The sequence below is a fragment of the Zeus faber genome, assembly GCF_960531495.2.
Source record: "Zeus faber genome assembly, chromosome: 1".
In the NCBI taxonomy this organism is placed as follows: Eukaryota; Metazoa; Chordata; class Actinopteri; order Zeiformes; family Zeidae; genus Zeus; species Zeus faber.
In genome coordinates this window covers 62,779,599-62,798,935 of record NC_137193.1, presented here as the reverse complement: position 1 = coordinate 62,798,935, position 19,337 = coordinate 62,779,599, and the positions used below count along the sequence as shown (strand labels likewise).

Here is a 19,337-nt window from a genome sequence, read left to right as displayed (position 1 = left end):
TATATACAGTGAAATGTCATGACACCCAGTGATTCTGCACAATAAGCTCTAAAAATACTAAAATGTGCATAATCGACACAAGGTGCTCGCACAGGCGCGATTCCGGGTTCTGTAGAAAAATATTTAGAAAAATATTTTTTTATATCAATAAAAAAAAGAGAAATCTCATGGTTACTTTCAAAATGTTTTAAAACTCATTTGATTGTATTTTTTGTTAAAACTTTGAAAATGCATCACCACTGTGATGCACAATAACTCAATGAGCCCAACATACCAACATTATTATTATTATTATTACAACATAAGAAAAGGAAAACACACACGGTTCTTGTTTTCCATGAATAATCTACAAGAGAAGTCTGTCTGATGTAACATCATTTACTCAGATTTAAGGGTTCTTGGTCGGGTTGGTGGGTATCAACACACACCTGTATAGAACATAAGAGAGTGTGTATTGGCCCCTATCCTCCAGCCCAGTCTTCTCCATGGTGACAGACAGGCCACAGTCTTTGGCTTGGTCTCCAAGCAACTCCTGGTGGCGCGCGAGGAACAGGAAATCAACTGGATCCTCTGCGTTATCTGCTAGGAAGACACACACACACACAAGATGAGTTTGAGGCACCCTGTTGGGCCTGTAATTAAATTACAGCAGTCCGTCCTTTTATCAGAATGTGTGGCAGGAATGATGAAACATTAAATACATGATACATGAAAACCTTTCCTATGTCAATCTAAGTGGTCTATTTAATTCAATGTATTTATTTAATTATTTAATAGGTATGCTGAATAAATGTATAATCAATGCATTAAGCTTTGTCAGAACATTTCTAAGTGTAAGTGTCCAAGTGTAACTTTGCCACTCCATTTTCAATAGATGTTTGGCGATAGCCGGCAGTTCTTCTGCATCATTTTCTTTTACCAGTTTCGTCCGTGCTTGCAGATTCGTCCTGGTTCTGGGGGCCGGGAGCTGCCATGAGTTTAAGCACCAGTACCTCCAGCTCTGATACTACTGCCAAGTATGCCCCACACAGCGCCACCTGGAGGGCAAGGGACTTTTAGGACAGTGTTGTCCAACCTTTTTTCTGCCACTTCACACTTCTTACAATGATATAATCCTACGGCACACCACTATCCTGTTAACTACGAAACATAACAAAATTTCAACAAACCCATAGAACTGTGTTTATTATTTTGGCCTACAAAGATTTGTTTGTAGCGGACAGTTGGGATACACTCCAGCAAAAGAGTTCTCAGCAAAAGTTCTCACTTTCAGTGTGACACTTGAGCTAATTAACAGCATAGAACTGGTATCCTGACTGGAACTGATGAATTAGTACAGCCTTGCAATTTTCATCTTGCAACAAAAGAGCTATTTGCCATGATTTATGTATTTTAAGTAGACTTCATTAGCCGTATTTTCACGGCACACCTGACTAGTTCTCACGGTACATTAGTGTGCTGCGGCACAGTGGTTTAAAAAAAAATTTTTTAGGACACCTGATACCAACAAAGATGGACTTTTTAGTCATCATAAGTCAACGGAGATTGAAGGTGACAAATGCAAAACCTGCGGATGTCAAGATCGAGGTTATTCATGAATAAATAATTTTCCAGTGTACAACTGATGGTTCAGATCAGGTGCAGAGTTGGGCTCTCACAAGGCTCTACACTACAAGCCTGCCACTTTAGTGCTAACGATCCAGTCAGTCATGGCTTACTAACCCCCTTCCTTAAAATCTTATACCTAAACATAACCACCTATACCTTAACACCTACATAACATATAACCAATTCAAACCTCATACCTAAATATAACCATCGCTAACCTAATACCCCAAAAGCTACAGTGGCAAGACTGTTGTGTAAGTGTATTTACTGCTTTGTATCTATTATCTCGTATTATCACTTCTCCTCTGTGCTCTCCTCTTCTGCCTCACGGCACTTTCTCCTCTATACAGGTTAAGGATGCCACAGATTCTCTCTGCTCTACCTTGAGCTCATGTCTGGAGAGCCTGTGTCCACTATCCACCAGACCTGCTCGATCAACCCAGTCGCACCCGTGGCTGAGTGACACCCTCCGGACATCACGCACTGACCTCCTAACAGCCGGGAGGAAATGGCACAAATCCGAAGCGGCTGAAGATCATGCAAGCTACCAGACACTGCTGTCCTCCTTCTCTTCCAGCATTACTGCTGCTAAGAAGGCTTTCTTCAATGACAGGATCAACGGTGCCACAGACACACGCAAGTTATTCTCCACCTTTAAATCTCTGCTCTACCCTCCACCACCTCCTCCAGCTACCAACCTCACTGCTGATAGCTTTGCCTCCTTTTTTACTGACAAAGTGGCAGCCATCAGCAGCCAATTCACTAAACAACTAACTCACAACCTGTCTACTCCGGCTCATGGCTCATTGTTCTCTTGTTTTACACCTCACCGATCCCATCTAACCTCCTTCAAGCCATATCACCAGCTGTCACCCCGGCAATCACACATTTGATTAATTCTTCCCTCACTTCTGGCACATTACCCTCTGCTTTCAAAGTGGCTAGGGTAGCACCACTGCTCAAAAAACCTTCACTCGATCCCACTCGAGTGGAAGACTATCGGCCGGTCTCACTCCTCCCATTCCTTTCCAAAGCCATTGAGAGGGCGGTCTCTGGACAAGTTACAGAATTCCTGTCAAGAAACAACCTTCTTGATCCACTTCAATCTGGCTTCCAAAGCGGACACTCCACTGAAACAGCCCTGTTGTCTGTGACGGAGGCCTTAAAAACTGCTAGAGCTGCTGCCCAATCCTCAGTTCTCATTCTGATAGACTTATCAGCTGCTTTTGACACTGTCAATCACAGCATTCTCCTGTCCATACTCTCAAGTATGGGCATCACTGGCAGTGCACTTTCCTGGTTCGAATCTTACCTCACTGGGCGTTCGTTCAGTGTGACATGGCAAGGCCAGTTGTCTGTGCATCACCACAGGGGTGCCCCAAGGCTCTGCGCTGGGACCTCTCCTCTTTGCCATATACACCACCTCGCTGGGCCAGATCATCCGCTCACATGGTTTTTCATATCACTGGTATGCGGATGATACTCAACTCTGTCTTTCCTGCCTGATGACCCCACTGTCTCAACGCGGATCTCGGATTGCCTCGCTGACATATCCACGTGGATGAAGGATTACCATCTTCAACTAAACCTGGCAAAAATGGATCTGTTGGTCTTCCCGGCCAAACAAGGTATTTATCACAACATTGATATTAAAATTGACTCTCTATCTCTTGTTCCTACCAAGGCTGCAAGGAATCTAGGTGTCATTATCGATGACCAACTGAGATTCTCGGACCATGTTGCCGCTGTCTCTCGGTTGTGCCGCTTCGCACTATTCAACATCCGAAAAGTCAGGCCATACCTGACCCAATATGCCACTCAACTGCTGGTACAAACCTTGGTGATTTCCTGCCTCGACTACTGCAACGCCCTCTTAACAGGCTTGCCGTCTTGTGCGGTGAAGCCACTGCAGATGATAGAGAATGCGGCGGTGTGACTGGTCCTCAACCAGCCAAAGAGGGCACACGTTACTCCGCTGCTCATCGAGCTCCACTGGTTACCTGTAGCCGCTCGCATCAAATTCAAGTCTCTGATGCTTGCCTACAGAGTGATTGTTGGGAATGCTCCCACTTACTTAAGTGCTCTTGTAAAAGCACATGTTACCCCCCGGATGCTGCGTTCGTCAAATGAGCGTCGCCTGGCTCTGCCGGCTGCACAACCATGGCAATCCAGGCTATTCTCATTTGTAGTTCCACGTTGGTGGAATGAGCTGCCAAAAACCACCAGAGCAGGGGCCTCCCTCTCTGTCTTTCAGAAGAACTTGAAGACCCAGCTCTTCAGAGAGCACCTCCTCTCCTAACTTACAATTACTTAGCACTACTTAGCAGTATTTATTTATTGTTACACTAATGTTTCTGTTGCAATGTAGCTGGAATGTTATTCTCCCTTGTAAGTCCCTTTGAATAAAAGCATCTGCTAAATGACTAAATGTAAATGTAAAATGACTGTGATGAATGTGTATTGCCCCTTCAGGGAATGCAGCCTCGATTCAATGCCTCTTTAATTAATCAATCATACTGTTATACCACAAGACCCAATGAACATAACTATTTTAAACTTTGGTAACGTAAAAAAAAGCCCAGAGTGGCATTTTGTATGAGACAAAAGGTGGGCAAAGAAAGGGGGGTAGCCCTTTCTATCTATTGTTTAATTTGGCCTAACCAAAACTCTTTTGTTACGATAATTGATCCATGGCTCCTTTTCATAGGGAGAAAAACCCTGTTACTCTTTATCTTAGCCTGTATTTTACAGAATAAAGGTTTCCTTTTACTGGAATTTGACACAGAAATAGTGTTTCTTTTTCATGAAATTTCGACATACATTTACATTAATCACTTTTTTTCTTTTTTTTTTTTAAGAATCATTTGTCATTCCTAGTTAGGAAAACAAAAGAAACAGTAATAGAAAAGAGAGACAGAACACCAGGGAAGAGAAGTGTAGAAGAGAACACAACAGAAGAGCACCTGTTGAGGTGCCAGTCCAGGTATATGGAGGATGACAGAGCGCTCAAAGTCCAGAATGATGTTCTGGTTGGAGCTTGAATTTTGACCTAGGACAAAAAATAATAATACAGTGTTACCTTGACTTACGAGTTTAATTCGTTCCGTGACAGAGTTCTTATTTCAATTTGCTCGTATAGCAAATCAATTTTCCCCCACTGAAATTACTTGAAATGCCATTTATCCGTTCCAGCCCCCCCAAAAAACACCACAATTTTTTTGGTTAAGTGTTTTTATATAAGAAAAATGTATTTATAAATAACAAATATTGTATAAAAACATAATAAAACACAATAAAAGAGAATGTGCAGATCTCTCTTCTCTTCTGCCTTCTCGCAGATGATACCCTCCGTCACGCTATTTCCTATGAGCTGCTTCTCCGTCAACCACACCAACAGCAGATTCTCCATCTTTTCATGGACAGTGGTCCGCAGCGTAGACATTATTTTAACGCCCTTGGCTGGCGTAATACCCTTTATCGTCTCCTTCTGCTTCAGTATGGTACATACCGTAGAAGTACTACGCTCGTACTGCCTCGCCAATTCCATCACACGCACACCTCGCTCATGTTTGTCTATTATTTTGCACTTTAAATCAATGGACATCATCCGCTTCTTCTTCTCAGCACTTTTTTTTTCGGACCCATGATTTGAAAATTTTTTGGGCAAAATAACTGCACAAAAAGCACAAATCGCGAGCACAAAACACAAAAGCGATGCTGCCACGCTCAGGTAACTCCATGAAGTGAAGGAGTGAGACACGGGATGCTGGCTGCATTCACTCTCCACGCCCACCAGCGGAAGCGCGCTCCTCGTAACTCAAATTTTTGCTCGCAAATCAATACAAAAAATCGACGGAACGACGGCTCGTAACTCGTAAACCTCGTATGTAACTCAAGGTACCACTGTAATTTAAATCACATTATTTGCATGCAATTCGGTGTGGTGAGGCCACATTTATAATACAGTAACTTAGTACCTTACATGAATTATCATTAGAGGTATTAAAAACACCAGCAATTGAAACTTTAAAATCCTCTTAAGACTATAATGTAATAAAGCACCGTGGCACATACTGTTCAATAGTGTGAGAGTGTTAACTTTCTGCGGTCAACTTACCCTGATTGTGACTGGAGCTCAGCTGTGTGTTCGGCCAAGAACTCTGAAGGCTCTGCTGGCTCTGTTTTGAAAGAGAATATGAAGGTTATCCTTTTGATTTAATACATCGTTCTGTGTAACAAAGCTGTAGCAACACTAGTGGCCAATTTATCTTATTTAAAAAGGTGAAGCGATACAGAAATTGACATTGTCATCATAATCAAAGGTCATTTTTAATCAACTTTAATCTTTGTTTTTATTATTATTATTTTAAAATTATTCAAATCCAAAATCCAAATACTGTGATCAAAATCCCCATAGGCTCATTTTTAATCTTAAATACGTTCTGTATCTGGGTATCTTATCTGGATAAGGAAATACGCATGTTAATGCTGGTGTAAATGCATGCAGAATGCGTTGCAATGGGAATGCTATGAGACCTGCCAGACCACATCTGGAGGTGGTCTAGCTCGGCATTGTGATCGGTTCTCAGCCAGGTGTAAATACAATCTGACAGCTTGGCCACATTCATGAGAAAAAAAAAAACGCCCACAAGTCGAAAACATCACCTAACTCCGCCCAACTCTGGACACCCAGGACCACCAAATGGTATTCCTCCGTGACAGGACAGCTCACAATTTCTCAGAAATGGAATGGAAAGGTTGCAATCCACTCAGCATCAATGAAGGACTGAACGATCCACTCCTTCCATTCATCAGTCCATTCACAGAGAGTGATTTGATGTGGGGGCATTCACAGTGGCTGCAGAAATATTTGTTTTCGCTGCTGTTGTCTTTACCGTAGAAAATTACCGTAGACAGCCCCTTCCTCGGCAAAGGAAAAATAAGTAAAAGCCATATAGTAGCTTCGCTTCTTGTTGACTAGTCCACCTTCCTGATTTGCATACCAAGATCCCATCACAATGCAGAAGAAATCAAGATACGTTGATTTAACGTTTAAACGTTTATTTATACCTGGTGAAATTGCAAAGGCCTGTGAACGGATGTCATAATCCGGATAAAGTATCTAGATACAGATCACATTTTAATGACAGTGTCAAATGGGTTCTGTACTTAGGTTATAGAATTCCCAAATGTCCAATTACTAAACAATCCCAAACCGTGGAGCAAATTCATCAGCTGAAGCACGTAGGGCAACGAGGGAAACTTATAGAATATCTTCTAGGATGAAGATTTATTAAACACAGGGTTTGGCTAGATGTTTGATAAGTTATTCTGTTTCTTATGCAATGATACCACTTCCTTGCCAGCGGTATTCACGATTTTCAAAACCAATCCTAATGACCCAGACCCCTGCCACAGTGGAACGGATCTCTAGTTCGTGGGAAGCTAGGCTCACCACGTTCTGCTGGCTCTGCCTCCTCAGGGTGAACAGAATCAGAGTTTTCTCGCAGGCCACCAGAAGGTCCCCAGCCACGGGGCAGCACGCCATGGCGACCGGCTGCTCCGACAAGGGGATCTCAATGATCTCCATCTGAGCCCCGCCCCGCACAGATGCCCCGCGCAGCAGGTGGCCCAACAAACGCACTCCGACACGCGCCTTCTCCTCCGCCTGAAATGAGAGGGAGAGAGGTCGGATGTGAGGACTGATAGGTATGGATAGACCACTGGGATAGGTGGAAGCTTGGATGAGTTGGACTTTAATTGATAAAAATAGTTAGTAGTTCTACAGAGCCCCTTAGTTTGTGAAAGATTCTAAATGGGCAGGGCAGGCAATGCGTTATTCAGAAAAAGGCTTCTTCAAACTGTCTCACCGTTGTTCTCGGGAAAATAGCCTCCACAAAATAACAAATCGAAGATTCATGAAACTTGCCATTCCCTCCATTATTGTGCATATTTCAAGGGTGCCCGATTATGGATACCAATTGTATAGATATAAATTCAATGAAAAGTAAAAGAGGACGCCAACTTGCTAATTGGCCATTTGGAGCTGGTTGAAGATTTATAATGGCACTTTCTGATGTACTCTCCTTAAGCGTAGGGACAGGTGTGTGAAGTTGTTCGGCTAAACTGGGCTTAGCACCCTAATTATCAGCACATGGGATTTTAAATCAGTGTATATTTTCTGTTCCTTTGATCTAAACAAGTAAGATAGGTATCGAGATCATCAAAGGCATGCGGACGGAAGGGTTGTGTGTACATGAGCCACAATTAAAAGACCCAAGAAGAGGAGATGGTCACTCTTGAAGGTCTCTATGCAAGCTACCAGGGCACGTTGAACAGCTCTCACTTGTGGTTACCTGGTAGCGCCAGTTGGTGTAGGATCTGAGGTAGGTCGCGCTGTTCTTCTCTTCTATTGTCACCAGGTAGTCTCCTGGGCACACAGAAGAGAAGAGATATAAATGTAATCGCTGAACTTACAGTCATAATTGAAGGAATGCAGAGAGAGACAGACAGAGACAGGGAGAGACAGAGAGAGACAGAGAGAGAGAAGCAATAACTGCAGAACAGACCTATATTGCTGTGCTGGATGTTCTTGACTGTTCCCATGGTGGCAAAGCGACAGAGGAGAGGGCAGCCCTCCTGCTCCAGACTGTACACATCCACCTTGGTTCAGTGCAACACAACATAGGCAGTGGCATGAAGACATTCGATTTGTATATTAATTGGTGACAAATCTCTCTCTCTCTCTCTCTCTCTCTCTCTCTCTCTCTCTCTCTCTCTCTCTCTCTCTCTCTCTCTCTCTCTCTCTCTCTCTCTCTCTCTCTCTCTCTCTCTCTCTCTCTCTCTCTCTCTCTCTCTCTCTCTCTCTCTCTCTCTCTCAAAACTCAAGTCATTCTATATCTTTCAAGACCATCACATGAAATATAAAAAACTGAACGCTCACCGAGGACATGAGGAAAACATACTCAAATTTATATAAACATATATCATTCAACAATGAATATTACATACAAATTAAGCTTTGTATGAAGGAATATGTGGTTTAAGATTGCCTTGCTATAAATGTAGTTGCTAATATTTGTCAAAGAACAAAAGATATTATATTTTTTGCTGAGCCAACATTCAAGATATCAAATGAAGTATGAATGCAACCTTGCATCCTCCAGTGGCCACAACAAAGAGGGCTCCTCCACCGGAGCATATCAGTCCTGGTTCATGTTCAACCTGGAGACCAAAAAGCAAAACTTATTTTACTCTTGATCTGTGGTCCTCAGCATAGGGACCAGGGTCCCCTGGGGACTGTTGAAGCAGTTCCAAGTGGAGCCCCCAGCAAAAGGATTGGAGAATGTACAATAATGAATGATTGTTTTGATCATAGTTTTACGTCATGTCAAACTCAAATTCTTACTATGCCTTAAGCTGTCTTCAAACAGCTCCACTGAATAAAGCTGAGAGCCCTTTTGAACCAACCAGCTCTCAAATTGGCCCTGACAGGCTGTGATTGGGCCAATAGGGTACTATTCATAAGGCCCGCCCCCCGGTATATATACGGGGTCACTGCCTGTCATGCTCCCTATTCTGCTATTCAGCTCCCAGCTCTAAATGCAAGCCTTTTATTGTGAAAAAAAAAAAAAAGGAAAAGAAAAAAAAAAGATGTCGGCTGGGGACCTTAAGTCATGTGCTGGCTGTGGCATGCACATGACCCGCAAGGATACTCACCCACTGTGGGTCCGCTGTCTTGGCACGGTACACGCAGAAGCGGTACTCTCGGACCCGTTCTTTAGTGTCGACTGCTTGGGACTGCCACTTGGAGTCACCTGCCATCAGGCCGATATCCTTGGTTACCTCCCTAGTAGCCCCCGCTACTGCCTAAAGGCCTACGAGTGTCTTGGGGGTGGAATCGGCTCTCACATCCTTGGGCCTTGTCCAGAGGCCATGCTCCGCCGCCACTCTTGATCCCCCTCAGCATCGTTGCCAAGTGGATCAGGAGGAGTTGGCTACAAAGCAGGCATGGTGGGACTTCCACGGTCCAGGAGGGGAAGGGGGGGGAGCCAGATGAAGAGGCACAAGGTGCTGCTCACAAACCATCCCAGGGGCCTTTCCACCAGGGGGTGCAGCACCACCTGGAGCGAACTACGGCAAAGCTGGCAATCCCATGGCCAGACCCCAAAACCGCTCCCTCCATGCTGGCTGGGGCGCATTTTACAGAGGCTGGGGATCGGCCTCCTCCCCTGCATCCCCTTCCTGTGCTGGAGGATTTTACCAGGGAGTGAGATCATCTTGGAGTCCTCCACAGAAAACGCTCTCCCCCCATCCAGGCGTTCAACCACTGGTCGACCCTGGACACCGAGCCAGACTTGGGCTACCTGGCTATGCCCCCCCAGCAGGAATCAGTAGCGGCCCACCTGTGCCCCTCCCTCACCATAGAAAAGCCTAGGCCTAGGCATGTAGGTTGACAGCGAATCCGGTGTAGAAGTCCTACAAGGTCGCCCAAGACATAAGCATACTGTGCAAGGCCACAGATTCCTGCTTTAGAAGTGTATGATGGGGTTTTCGGTGGTGACGCAGGGCCACGTATGGCTGAACCTGTTTCAGATTTCTGAGAAAATGAAGAATAGGCTCCTGAACGCCCCGGTGACAGTGTAACGGTCTATTCAGGCTCATTGTGGACACCATGACCTACAAATTTGAGTGGCAGCAGAAGGAGCCGGTGGCATTGAGGAATTTCATGAAGCGTAGTGAGCCCAGGCAGCCGCCCCAGCCTCCCCCCGCTGACAGGATGAGGGGCTGGAATAGGAATCCTTTCCACCGTCCTCAGCAGCCGCAAGCTTTGGCAGTGAGGGGCAGGAAGGCACAGAGGACCTGAGCCAATATGGAGAGGGGATTTGTGCTGCTGGACCATCCGCTGGACCTACAGTTTTAGCAATGAAAAAGACATTCTGCTGTACCAACTCCCATGCCAGTGAAAGCCGTGCGGTTAATGTCCAGACACAGTCTTTGTCACTAAACACACAAACACAGGTGTGAGCCTCACTGCCCAGAAAAAGTGGCCAGAGGCTCAGTTTGTGGGCGAGTCCGCCCTTGTGCCATCGTTACCAGAAACCAGATCATGCCTGTCAGCTCATGTGAGCATATGGAGACACGCATGTGCAGTTTCTCCCTGGGTAGAGAGGATGATAAGAAAGGGCTATGCACTGCAGTTCGCCCTTCGTCCACTGCCGTTTGCTTTAGTCACACTGACAGAAGTCTTGGACTCATCAACTGTCATCCTGGAACAGGAAATTCAGTCCTTGCTGGAGAAGGGCGCCATCGCCAGATAGTGGACAGGGAGAGAAACAGCGTTTTTTACAGCAGATATTTACTTATTTAAAAAATACACAGGTCTTCTGAGACCAATTCTGGATCCCAGAATTTTACACAAAACATTGAGAAAGCTCCCACTTTGAATATTTACACACCATCACTTGTACAAATCTATCCGACAGGGAGACTGGTTTACTTCGGTGGATTTGAAAGATGCTTACTTTCACATACCAATTGTGGAAAGACGGATTCTCCATTTGGATGCGTAAAGCATCCAAATGGCTAGCCTTTGAATGCTGGTGAGTGGCGCGTGGAGATGACCTACTACGCTGTAATATTGGGGTCATACTCAGTGTCCTCCAAAGCCTGCATGAAAAAGGCTTGGCACCGTCCACCCTCAAGGTGTACCTGGCCACTATATTGGCCTGTCATAATGGAGTGGATGGAAAGCCACCAGGCAGCCACATTTGGCATCCAGGTTTATGCAAGGCACCCAGGTTAATGCAAGGTACCCGACGGGTTACGCCCGCGTGTGCTATTGCTGACTCCGAAATGGGATCTGGTTTTGGTGTTGTCTTAATAAGACCCACATTCAAACCTCTACATGAGGTGAAGTCAGCACTGCTTCTGCCACTTGTCTCGACAAAGCGTCTTGGAGATCTGGCCACACTGTCTGTCCTTACCTGCTCTGTGTTATCCACGAACAATTGGGAGGGTTACGTTGAAACCCAATCCGGCTTTTCAGCCCAAGAACATAAAAGCGGGATTCAAATCAACCATAATTGAGCTCTCTTTGTTTTCTCCTCCAAACTCAAGTTTGAAATGAAGTAAAATGTTTGGGTGCTACAACCCTGGTTTTACGAATGAAGAATGAGAGTTCTTATCTTGTTCCCTGACCAGCTTGATATGTCAGAGGACGTATGACAGGCAATGACCCAGTATATAGTGGGGGGCGGGCCTTATGATGGTTGCCCTTGTGGCCCAATCACAGCCTGTCAGGGCAAAGTTGAGAATTGGTTGGTTAAAAAAGGCTTTCAGCTTTATTCAGTGGAGCTGTCTGGAGACAGTTTAAGGCAGTGGTCTCAAATGACCCGGGGGCCACTGGCCAGGTTATCTTCTTCTCGGAGGCCGTGTTGACCTTAAAGGGAAAACCGGCCTTTTTTTGTTTTGTTTTCTCCTGCATTCTATTGCCTCATAATCCTGTTAGAAATAGCTCTCTTATTCAAGATTCAAGAGGTTATTTGTCACATACATATACATACGGTCATTCATATATGCAGTGAAATGTCATGACACCCGGCGATTACGCACAATAAGCTCTAAAAATACTAAAAATACTAAAATGTGCTGATCTATTTATTCCGTTTTGAAAACATTAAGTACATTTGTGTGGGTCAATTAAGCATTGCAATGTGAAAAAAAATATTTGCGGGCCAGATTTAGCAATAAATCTGTAGTTTGAGACCCTTGGCTTAAGGCATAGTAAGAAGTCTTGTTCTACATTGGTAAAAGCAGGGTTGTAGCACAACCCAAATGTTTCACTATTATCTCTGTAACTACAGTAACGACATATCTGTAAGACTGGACTGAATCATATCAATGAACAATAAAAAAAAATCTTATGAGATGGGGGTCTCGGAAAAAAAAGGTCGAGAGTCACTGCTCTAAACAGATAGGCCGACAAGTTGGACCGTCAAAATTAAGACAGGGTCCAGGGACCCCGGAGCCCATCACTACTGACCTGTACTATCTGTTGTGAGGCGAAGGGGTGGCAGTTGTAGACATGGACCATTTTGAGAAGATGTCTTGGAAATCCTAGTTAGTATCCCAAACCCATCTCTTCAAGGCCACTGCATCCCAGAAACGTCTTTGAAAGTCAGCAATTCAGTACACCGGCCCTGTAATGTGGAAGGGCTTATTCTGCATGAAAAAAAAAAACAAAAACAATAAAAAAAAACAACGAATTCGCTTTAAACCAGACGCTTTCAACCGTTGTTAAATGTTAAGCGATAAAGGCAGCTCTATTCTTCCATCGGCGTTTCTACCACCTTCCGCCTGCCTGCTTCGATCGATATTCTGCAATACGACACTAAAGTAGATGAATCCTTGCTCTCTCTCTCTCTCTCTCTCTCTCTCTCTCTCTAATCGACATCACATGCTGTCTTGTGAGAAGCATTAAAGTAAAAAAGAAAAAGCACGGGTGTGATATAAACATGATAATTCAATCGACGTACTCGCCTTCTGCTGGTTTTCTTCTTTTGACAATTCGGAGAAGACGAAAAAACCTTCGAACCTTCTGTGTGTTATTTTACAAAAGTAGGAAGACAAACTTTCGCCACAATCGCAAATCCCCACCCCTCCCGTTGCTCATTGGTTCAAAAGTCGTTTGACGTTTCTATTGGTTGTCGAGATGTGTGGGGCGTTTCTGAGCGGAAGTGCGGCAAAGGTCTGAGCCAGTCCCCTCAAGTTAATGGAGAAGTGGCGACTTCGACTTAAGCCGTGTTCAATGTTATGGTACTCTGACAGTAAGTCTTATATATATATGTATGGTGCTCCGTCATATATGTTCTTGCTGAGTTTAAAAATCAGATGTACATATATTAAAAAAACTATTAGTCCAACTCCTCTGAAATGCTAACAGGCTAACAAACAAAGTCGCGAAAATGTGACGTCACTGAAGAATTCTCACGGTGTCAAAAGATCTAGATCAAATGTTTAAATATGCAGTTGAATCTGGGAAAATAAAATGTGTGTGGGTGGATTAGATTTTTTTTCTCTATATATTGCCATTTTCTTTTTCATATTTCTGTCGTATTGTTTTATTAATATTTTGCCTTCTGTTTTATTGTGAGCTGTTGAGTCAATGCAATTTCTTTCCGGGGATGAATAAAGCATCGATCTTATTTGGCCCTTGAGCTATTACCTTTAGTTTTAACTTAACATTACATCACTATTGACATTACTATTTATACACACAGAAAAACAGATATGCTATTGACTTACGCTTGACTACAATTGTTTGCCTTTGAGCTTTGTACTTATTAGGAATGAATAGGAATTTAAAATGTCTATAGTTAGGTCCAACATGAGGCATTAGGCACTTGAAACCGTTCAGGAAGGAATCTGAAATGAACTCATTGATAGACAGACAGACCAATACAATAGGTATGCTATATTGTAATAGTAATTCCTGCCACCCACACCACCTTCAGGAGATATCTTTATCCCAACTAAACACCATTGCACTTTTTTTTTCTTTGAGACTGTGGCTGAGACGTCTTCTACCTGCCTTCACAACATATCCTGAAAACTTTTATTATAACTATTAGTCTGCCTTATATCAGGGCCTCTTGCTTCCCCACATTTAAGTTAGTTATTGTGAAGTGTCACATTTTACAAGAATCAGAAGCAATTTGACTCTTTTGCATTCATTGTAAGTTAGTGTGCGGTTAGTCCATATGATACTGTTGATCAACCTGCTAAAAATAGGCGATTGACACCTTTCGCATTGCCAGGAGAAATGGCGTTTTTTTTCCTGGTGCCGTCACGGTGTTGACGTCACGAACAAGCCGTAAAAGGGGCGTCTCGTGGTTCCATTGTGATTGGGAACAAAACAGTAGAGGAGACAGCAACTTGGACCAACTGTAAAACTTGAAAAAAAAGTATTTTGAACGGCTCAAAATACTTTTTTCTCACACTACAGGAGAAGCGGCATGAAGCACCGGTCTTTGGGCAGAGGGGACCGACGGGGAGCATGCGACCCCCACACTGACAACACTTCACGGTCCCCCTTGCAAAAAAAAGTCAATAACTTGCAATTTTGGATTCTAAATGGGATATGAAATGATGCGATGATACACTGATATTCCTGTCTATTTATGCGCCAGTGTCCGGAACTTCAACGTGCGTTGCGTCACGCAAGGAGCCAAAATGAGCGAGTCGATCCGGTTGTCCTGTTCACATCAGAGCCGATCGGAGGTGGAGACAATTAAAACCTGTGTCTATTGCTGAGTAATTTCACCCGGGACTGAGACCCGGGTTTTTCCTTTGCCACTGGTGACAAATTCCGGATGTTAATGGGTGTTACCGGGTTTTTGGTGCAGTGAGAAAGAGATATCACATGTATAACATTTATCAACATTTGAAGCTAGCTGCTACACTTTATTGTTCCAGAGGAAAGTGAATTTAAAGACATTCTGCCGTATCCAGTTCTGTGCATACACAAACACAACTCCACCTTATAGATAATATTAGTCTACTGCAGTACCTAAACCTGCCATTAAATTAGATAAGTTAATAACCCACAAATGTGTCTGCTGAAACCCCTTAAATGGTGCCAATGTACAAAATTATCTGTCAAAAGGCTGGAGGGAAAATTCTAGAAGACAGGTAGTTAATCTTATTGCTCCTATACTAAAGGTCAGAATCTTCATACCCATTGATAAGAAATTATGAGCCAACAACTGTCGGTCAATACATCTGCTACGAGGCTTCAGCCGTAGCACAGTGACCTGGTAATATATTCAATGTCACTGAATATATCACCAGGCGAATATGGCAGGGATTGTATTAAATGTCAAGACAGGATTTTAGGAGACAAATCTTTCTTGTCTCTTTATTTGTTTTCTTTTGTCATTTAAAATGAATATTTCACTTATAGACAGTATAAGTATATACACAGTATATGCGAACACAGTGAATAAATAAAACCAGCTCCCTTTAACAACTTTCTGAAAGTGGAACGCAGAGATATGCAAAGTAGGGATATTAAACAAGAATTGTGGGCTGATAAGGGAGGGGGGCTGGTTGGACGACTGCTTAGATAGTTCCAACTGGTTCTCCCATTATCGCTACTATACACTTGGACAAAAAAGTCAGGCTTTTACTTTACATAGCAGATCGATTCTAGGGGAGGTAGTTATGCAACTGCCCTCTGTTGCCTTTTGATCTAAACGTCCCCCTTTTCCACAGGACATTTTGGGACCCTGGATTTTTGGGTCCATAACGAATCGGATTGAACCAATAGGCCACTTGTTCCTGTTGTGATATTGAAATAGGAAACCTCGTGAAGGTGTACATCCCAATAAGAAACGATTTTCAGTCCATTCATTGAAAAAAAAAAAAATGTCACGCTCTTCATTTCTTGATCTGCTTGGATCCGTCTTTCCAGCCGACCTTGACCTCTTTGACGAAGGTTTCCCGCAGTTTCCTGAAACGTTCCATGCCCAGGGGAAATCTCAGCGTCCCGGACCTCTGGGTCGTCCCCAAGGCGTCCCTCGCGGCGATCTGAGCCTTCGTCAGGGCGTACGCCGTGATCTGGGCTGCCCTCCTTATCGGCCGAGATTCGGCCAACTTCTCAATGACACGGGGGTTGTTCAACAGAGAGAACAGCATGCGAATGATGGCCATTCTGGTGTTGTGACCCACAGGACGCTGACCTATTAACTTTTCTCCCCGCCCTGTAACACATGTAAGAATAACACATGTATTTCAATTCCGATGTGAAAATATAATCTACATTTATATATAAATATGTATAATTGTACTATAAGTACGGTCAACGCTGAATAACAAATCCATAACTTACTTGAGTTTACGCCGATGACCGTGGTGACACAAAATTCGGAACGGTCTTATTTGTGAGGTGGACGCTTGTCACGTGATTTCCGTTTTATGTTGAAACCCGTATAGCTCATTTGCATTTGTTAAAAATATATATATATAAGCATAAAACGAACACATGTAATATTAAAAATAGATCCTATATGTTTGTGCAAATGTTGACCAGCTTCATAGCTTTCCTTTGATATTTTTAATAAAGACGGTAACACAGAAAATAATTTTGCCATAAGCGATACCAAATCCATGTAATAAATGCGTTTCACTCGGTATAAGTTGCGTCAAATGATCTATTTCCAAAATGACGCAAAAAAACATTACCATATTAACCGGAGAAGATATTCATGCGAGGGTGTCATTTGGGCGTTGGGCGGGCTCCACGTCATTTCCCTTGTCTCCCCGCTACTGCCCAGCTCATTTCCCTTGCTCGGGCTGGAGGTTTGCTGCCGTCCGTGGCCGAGGCGAAACGCTAAGTTCCGTTCTAATATAAACGCCAGCATTTCACCATGCGTGCGTGTCTTCTGCTTGCGGCGACGCTGGTCTCGCTCGGCTCGGCGTCGGCGACCGGGGCCGAGAAGAAGAAGCTGCAGATCGGCATCAAGAAGCGAGTGGAAAATTGCTCGATCAAGTCCCGTAAGGGGGACGTGCTGAACATGCACTACACCGGGAAGCTGGAGGACGGCACGGAGTTCGACAGCAGCGTCCCCCGGGACAGACCTTTCACCTTCACGCTGGGAACCGGCCAGGTGATCAAGGGCTGGGACCAAGGCCTGCTGGGGATGTGCGAGGGGGAGAAGAGGAAGCTGGTCATCCCCTCCGAGCTGGGCTACGGAGACAGGGGAGCTCCCCCCAAGATCCCCGGAGGCGCAACGCTCATCTTCGAAGTGGAGCTGCTCAGCATCGAGAGGAGATCAGACCTTTGACGGGGAAAGGGACTTGGCGAGGCTGCTTTCAGAGTGTAATGCGCACCGATAGATAATGCACTTTTCTAATCATAGTTTCACTGTTCGCGCTCTCTCTATCTCTCTAACTATGGTATAGACAGCCGTGAAATTATGGACTGAAGTATATCTAACAATATAAAGTATTTTCAGATTGGGCTCCCACAATCTTATCAAATGGGCTCATACGCTAATCAGTGGCCTTCTTATTCCCAAATTGAGGGGTCCTAGATGTGAAACGAATTTGACTATATTTTGGGGATGACTATCTGTGCTTTCAAGAAATATTCCTACACAATAAATATTCCAGAGGCAATCATGAGCGACGTGGCTATTATGACCAAACTTGTAGAGGCATTGGTTAGAACAGTGTACAAAGTAAAGAAAATGGCATCCATCGTACTGTAATGCAGACTTTCAACCATATTGTGATTACCAAAATCCAAGCGATGAGGTGTTATCTTCTCTCACATCACAGTAGTAGTAATGGGTAGTGTAGCAGTGGAGGTAAAGGGGGTTGTCCAGTATTTAACAAAGTCTTATTGATATTCTATTAATAACTGCCCTGCCTAGTCCATATTATCTTATTCACATGCATTTGTTCGAATTGAATTATCCATGACCATCTGTTCTAAATATAATCGTTTTTTTATTTCAGATTCCAGGAGTTGCCATGGCGCTGAGCGGTGAATCTGTCCTGGTGATGATGTGAATGCCAAATCTGGAAATAAGAGTTTGGCCAATGTCGTCCCATCACTGATTTTGTGTTTATTCCGTTGCTTTCCATTGAATATCTTTCCCTCTTAATTTGTATCATCGTTATCGGTGCGACAAATGTTACTGTTTTCGTCTACCAAGGACAAGATAAATAATATTAAGAGGCCGCAGCCCAACAAACATACATTCTGTTGTCTGTTTTCATTGTGATAAAAATGATTTGTTCATGTCTCTAAACATTTCAGATAATTTTAGAAAATTTGCCTTTGTGGTTGAAAAGAACTCCAAATGTTAGAATTGGAAGTAGATGTTTTTGTTAAATTTATTTTAATAAAACTTGGGAACACTTGCGGTGCAATGTGGGATTTTTTTGTTTGTTTGTTTTAATAATAGGCCATACCTTCCTGGGAAAATGTTGAAATCAAAATATGTATCATGGATTTGTAGTGGACAAGATAAAAAGTACTGGATTTTTGCCCATTATATGCAGAAATCTATGGCAGGAACAATATTGGCATCCTTTGGAAGTTGTAAGAAAGAAATAATTCAATTTGAATTAGTAATTGAAATCCACTCAACTGATTTAAGGTGATCCTCTGTATTAAAGAAAATGCATGGACTACAACCACAATTAGTTGACTGAATAATTAAGTCAATACATGCACATGGACAGAGGGTAGTGTTTAGCAGAAAATGTCTTTGGAGTTGACATAGTGTCCCACTTTATCACATAAGGTGGCCTTGAATTACAAACAAGCAACTAAAACAAGGAGTCCAGTCAAAGACTCAAGGGCAATATAAATGTCCATTATTCCACATTCCGATACAAGTTAGGTTACAACAGTTTCTACCGGTGCTACCCAGCACCAATTCAATGGGTTCTATGGCAGAGGTCCAGGAGGGCCACACTACTGAGAGACACAATAAATCCCGGCTGGAGTGTGCAAAAACACATCTGAACAAACCAAAATCCTTCTGGGAGACTGCTGTGGACAGGGCCCCAGATCTAAAACTGAAAAAGAAAAAAAAAAGAAATCTTAGCTTTCTTGAGCAGTGGCACAAAGAAGAGTAGGCCAAATCTCATCATGTCATCTCATTCATGGCTATAGGTAAGGCAGTGCATGATTCAGTGATTTTATCCAAAAGCGG

At 43.5% G+C, this 19,337-nt stretch overlaps 3 protein-coding genes across 5 annotated transcripts in view; 1 reads left to right on the top strand and 2 right to left on the bottom strand.

The window, feature by feature from the left end:
- The window catches only part of hps3 (HPS3 biogenesis of lysosomal organelles complex 2 subunit 1), a 26,162-nt gene extending 12,929 nt beyond the window's left edge, over window positions 1–13,233 (bottom strand). For 2 of the 3 annotated variants that reach the window (XM_080002846.1, XM_080002848.1), the window contains exons 1-10: window positions 13,146–13,233; window positions 12,653–12,831; window positions 8,761–8,832; window positions 8,178–8,271; window positions 7,965–8,038; window positions 7,064–7,276; window positions 5,726–5,786; window positions 4,572–4,657; window positions 920–1,037; window positions 429–582 (exon numbers count right to left, since the gene is read on the bottom strand). In XM_080002846.1, the coding sequence (XP_079858972.1) occupies window positions 429–582; window positions 920–1,037; window positions 4,572–4,657; window positions 5,726–5,786; window positions 7,064–7,276; window positions 7,965–8,038; window positions 8,178–8,271; window positions 8,761–8,832; window positions 12,653–12,703 (923 nt within the window). In that variant the 5' untranslated portion in view covers window positions 12,704–12,831; window positions 13,146–13,233. The remainder of the gene's footprint in view (window positions 1–428; window positions 583–919; window positions 1,038–4,571; window positions 4,658–5,725; window positions 5,787–7,063; window positions 7,277–7,964; window positions 8,039–8,177; window positions 8,272–8,760; window positions 8,833–12,652; window positions 12,832–13,145) is intronic. The other variant, XM_080002847.1, reaches the window with a different exon arrangement.
- A 2,537-nt stretch (window positions 13,234–15,770) lies between these two features.
- LOC307241982 (protein NCBP2AS2-like) lies at window positions 15,771–16,631 on the bottom strand. The gene is made up of 3 exons (XM_080016288.1): window positions 16,499–16,631; window positions 16,010–16,370; window positions 15,771–15,905 (listed from the first exon to the last, which is right to left on the bottom strand). Exon 2 carries the CDS (start codon window positions 16,318–16,320, stop codon window positions 16,048–16,050), a length of 273 nt encoding a protein of 90 aa, XP_079872414.1. The 5' UTR covers window positions 16,321–16,370; window positions 16,499–16,631; the 3' UTR covers window positions 15,771–15,905; window positions 16,010–16,047.
- Window positions 16,632–16,948: 317 nt separating this feature from the next.
- Window positions 16,949–18,537, top strand: fkbp2 (FKBP prolyl isomerase 2). Its single transcript, XM_079997138.1, has 2 exons — window positions 16,949–17,488; window positions 18,130–18,537. The coding sequence occupies exon 1, from the start codon at window positions 17,037–17,039 to the stop codon at window positions 17,451–17,453; it is 417 nt and encodes a 138-aa protein (XP_079853264.1). The 5' UTR covers window positions 16,949–17,036; the 3' UTR covers window positions 17,454–17,488; window positions 18,130–18,537.
- The last annotated feature ends 800 nt before the right edge of the window (window positions 18,538–19,337 follow it).

What these genes read in the sequence shown, in the direction of transcription:
- LOC307241982 (XM_080016288.1), bottom strand. Translation starts at nt 16,320, where the DNA reads ATGGCCATCATTCGCATGCTGTTCTCTCTGTTGAACAACCCCCGTGTC.
- fkbp2 (XM_079997138.1), top strand. Translation starts at nt 17,037, where the DNA reads ATGCGTGCGTGTCTTCTGCTTGCGGCGACGCTGGTCTCGCTCGGCTCG.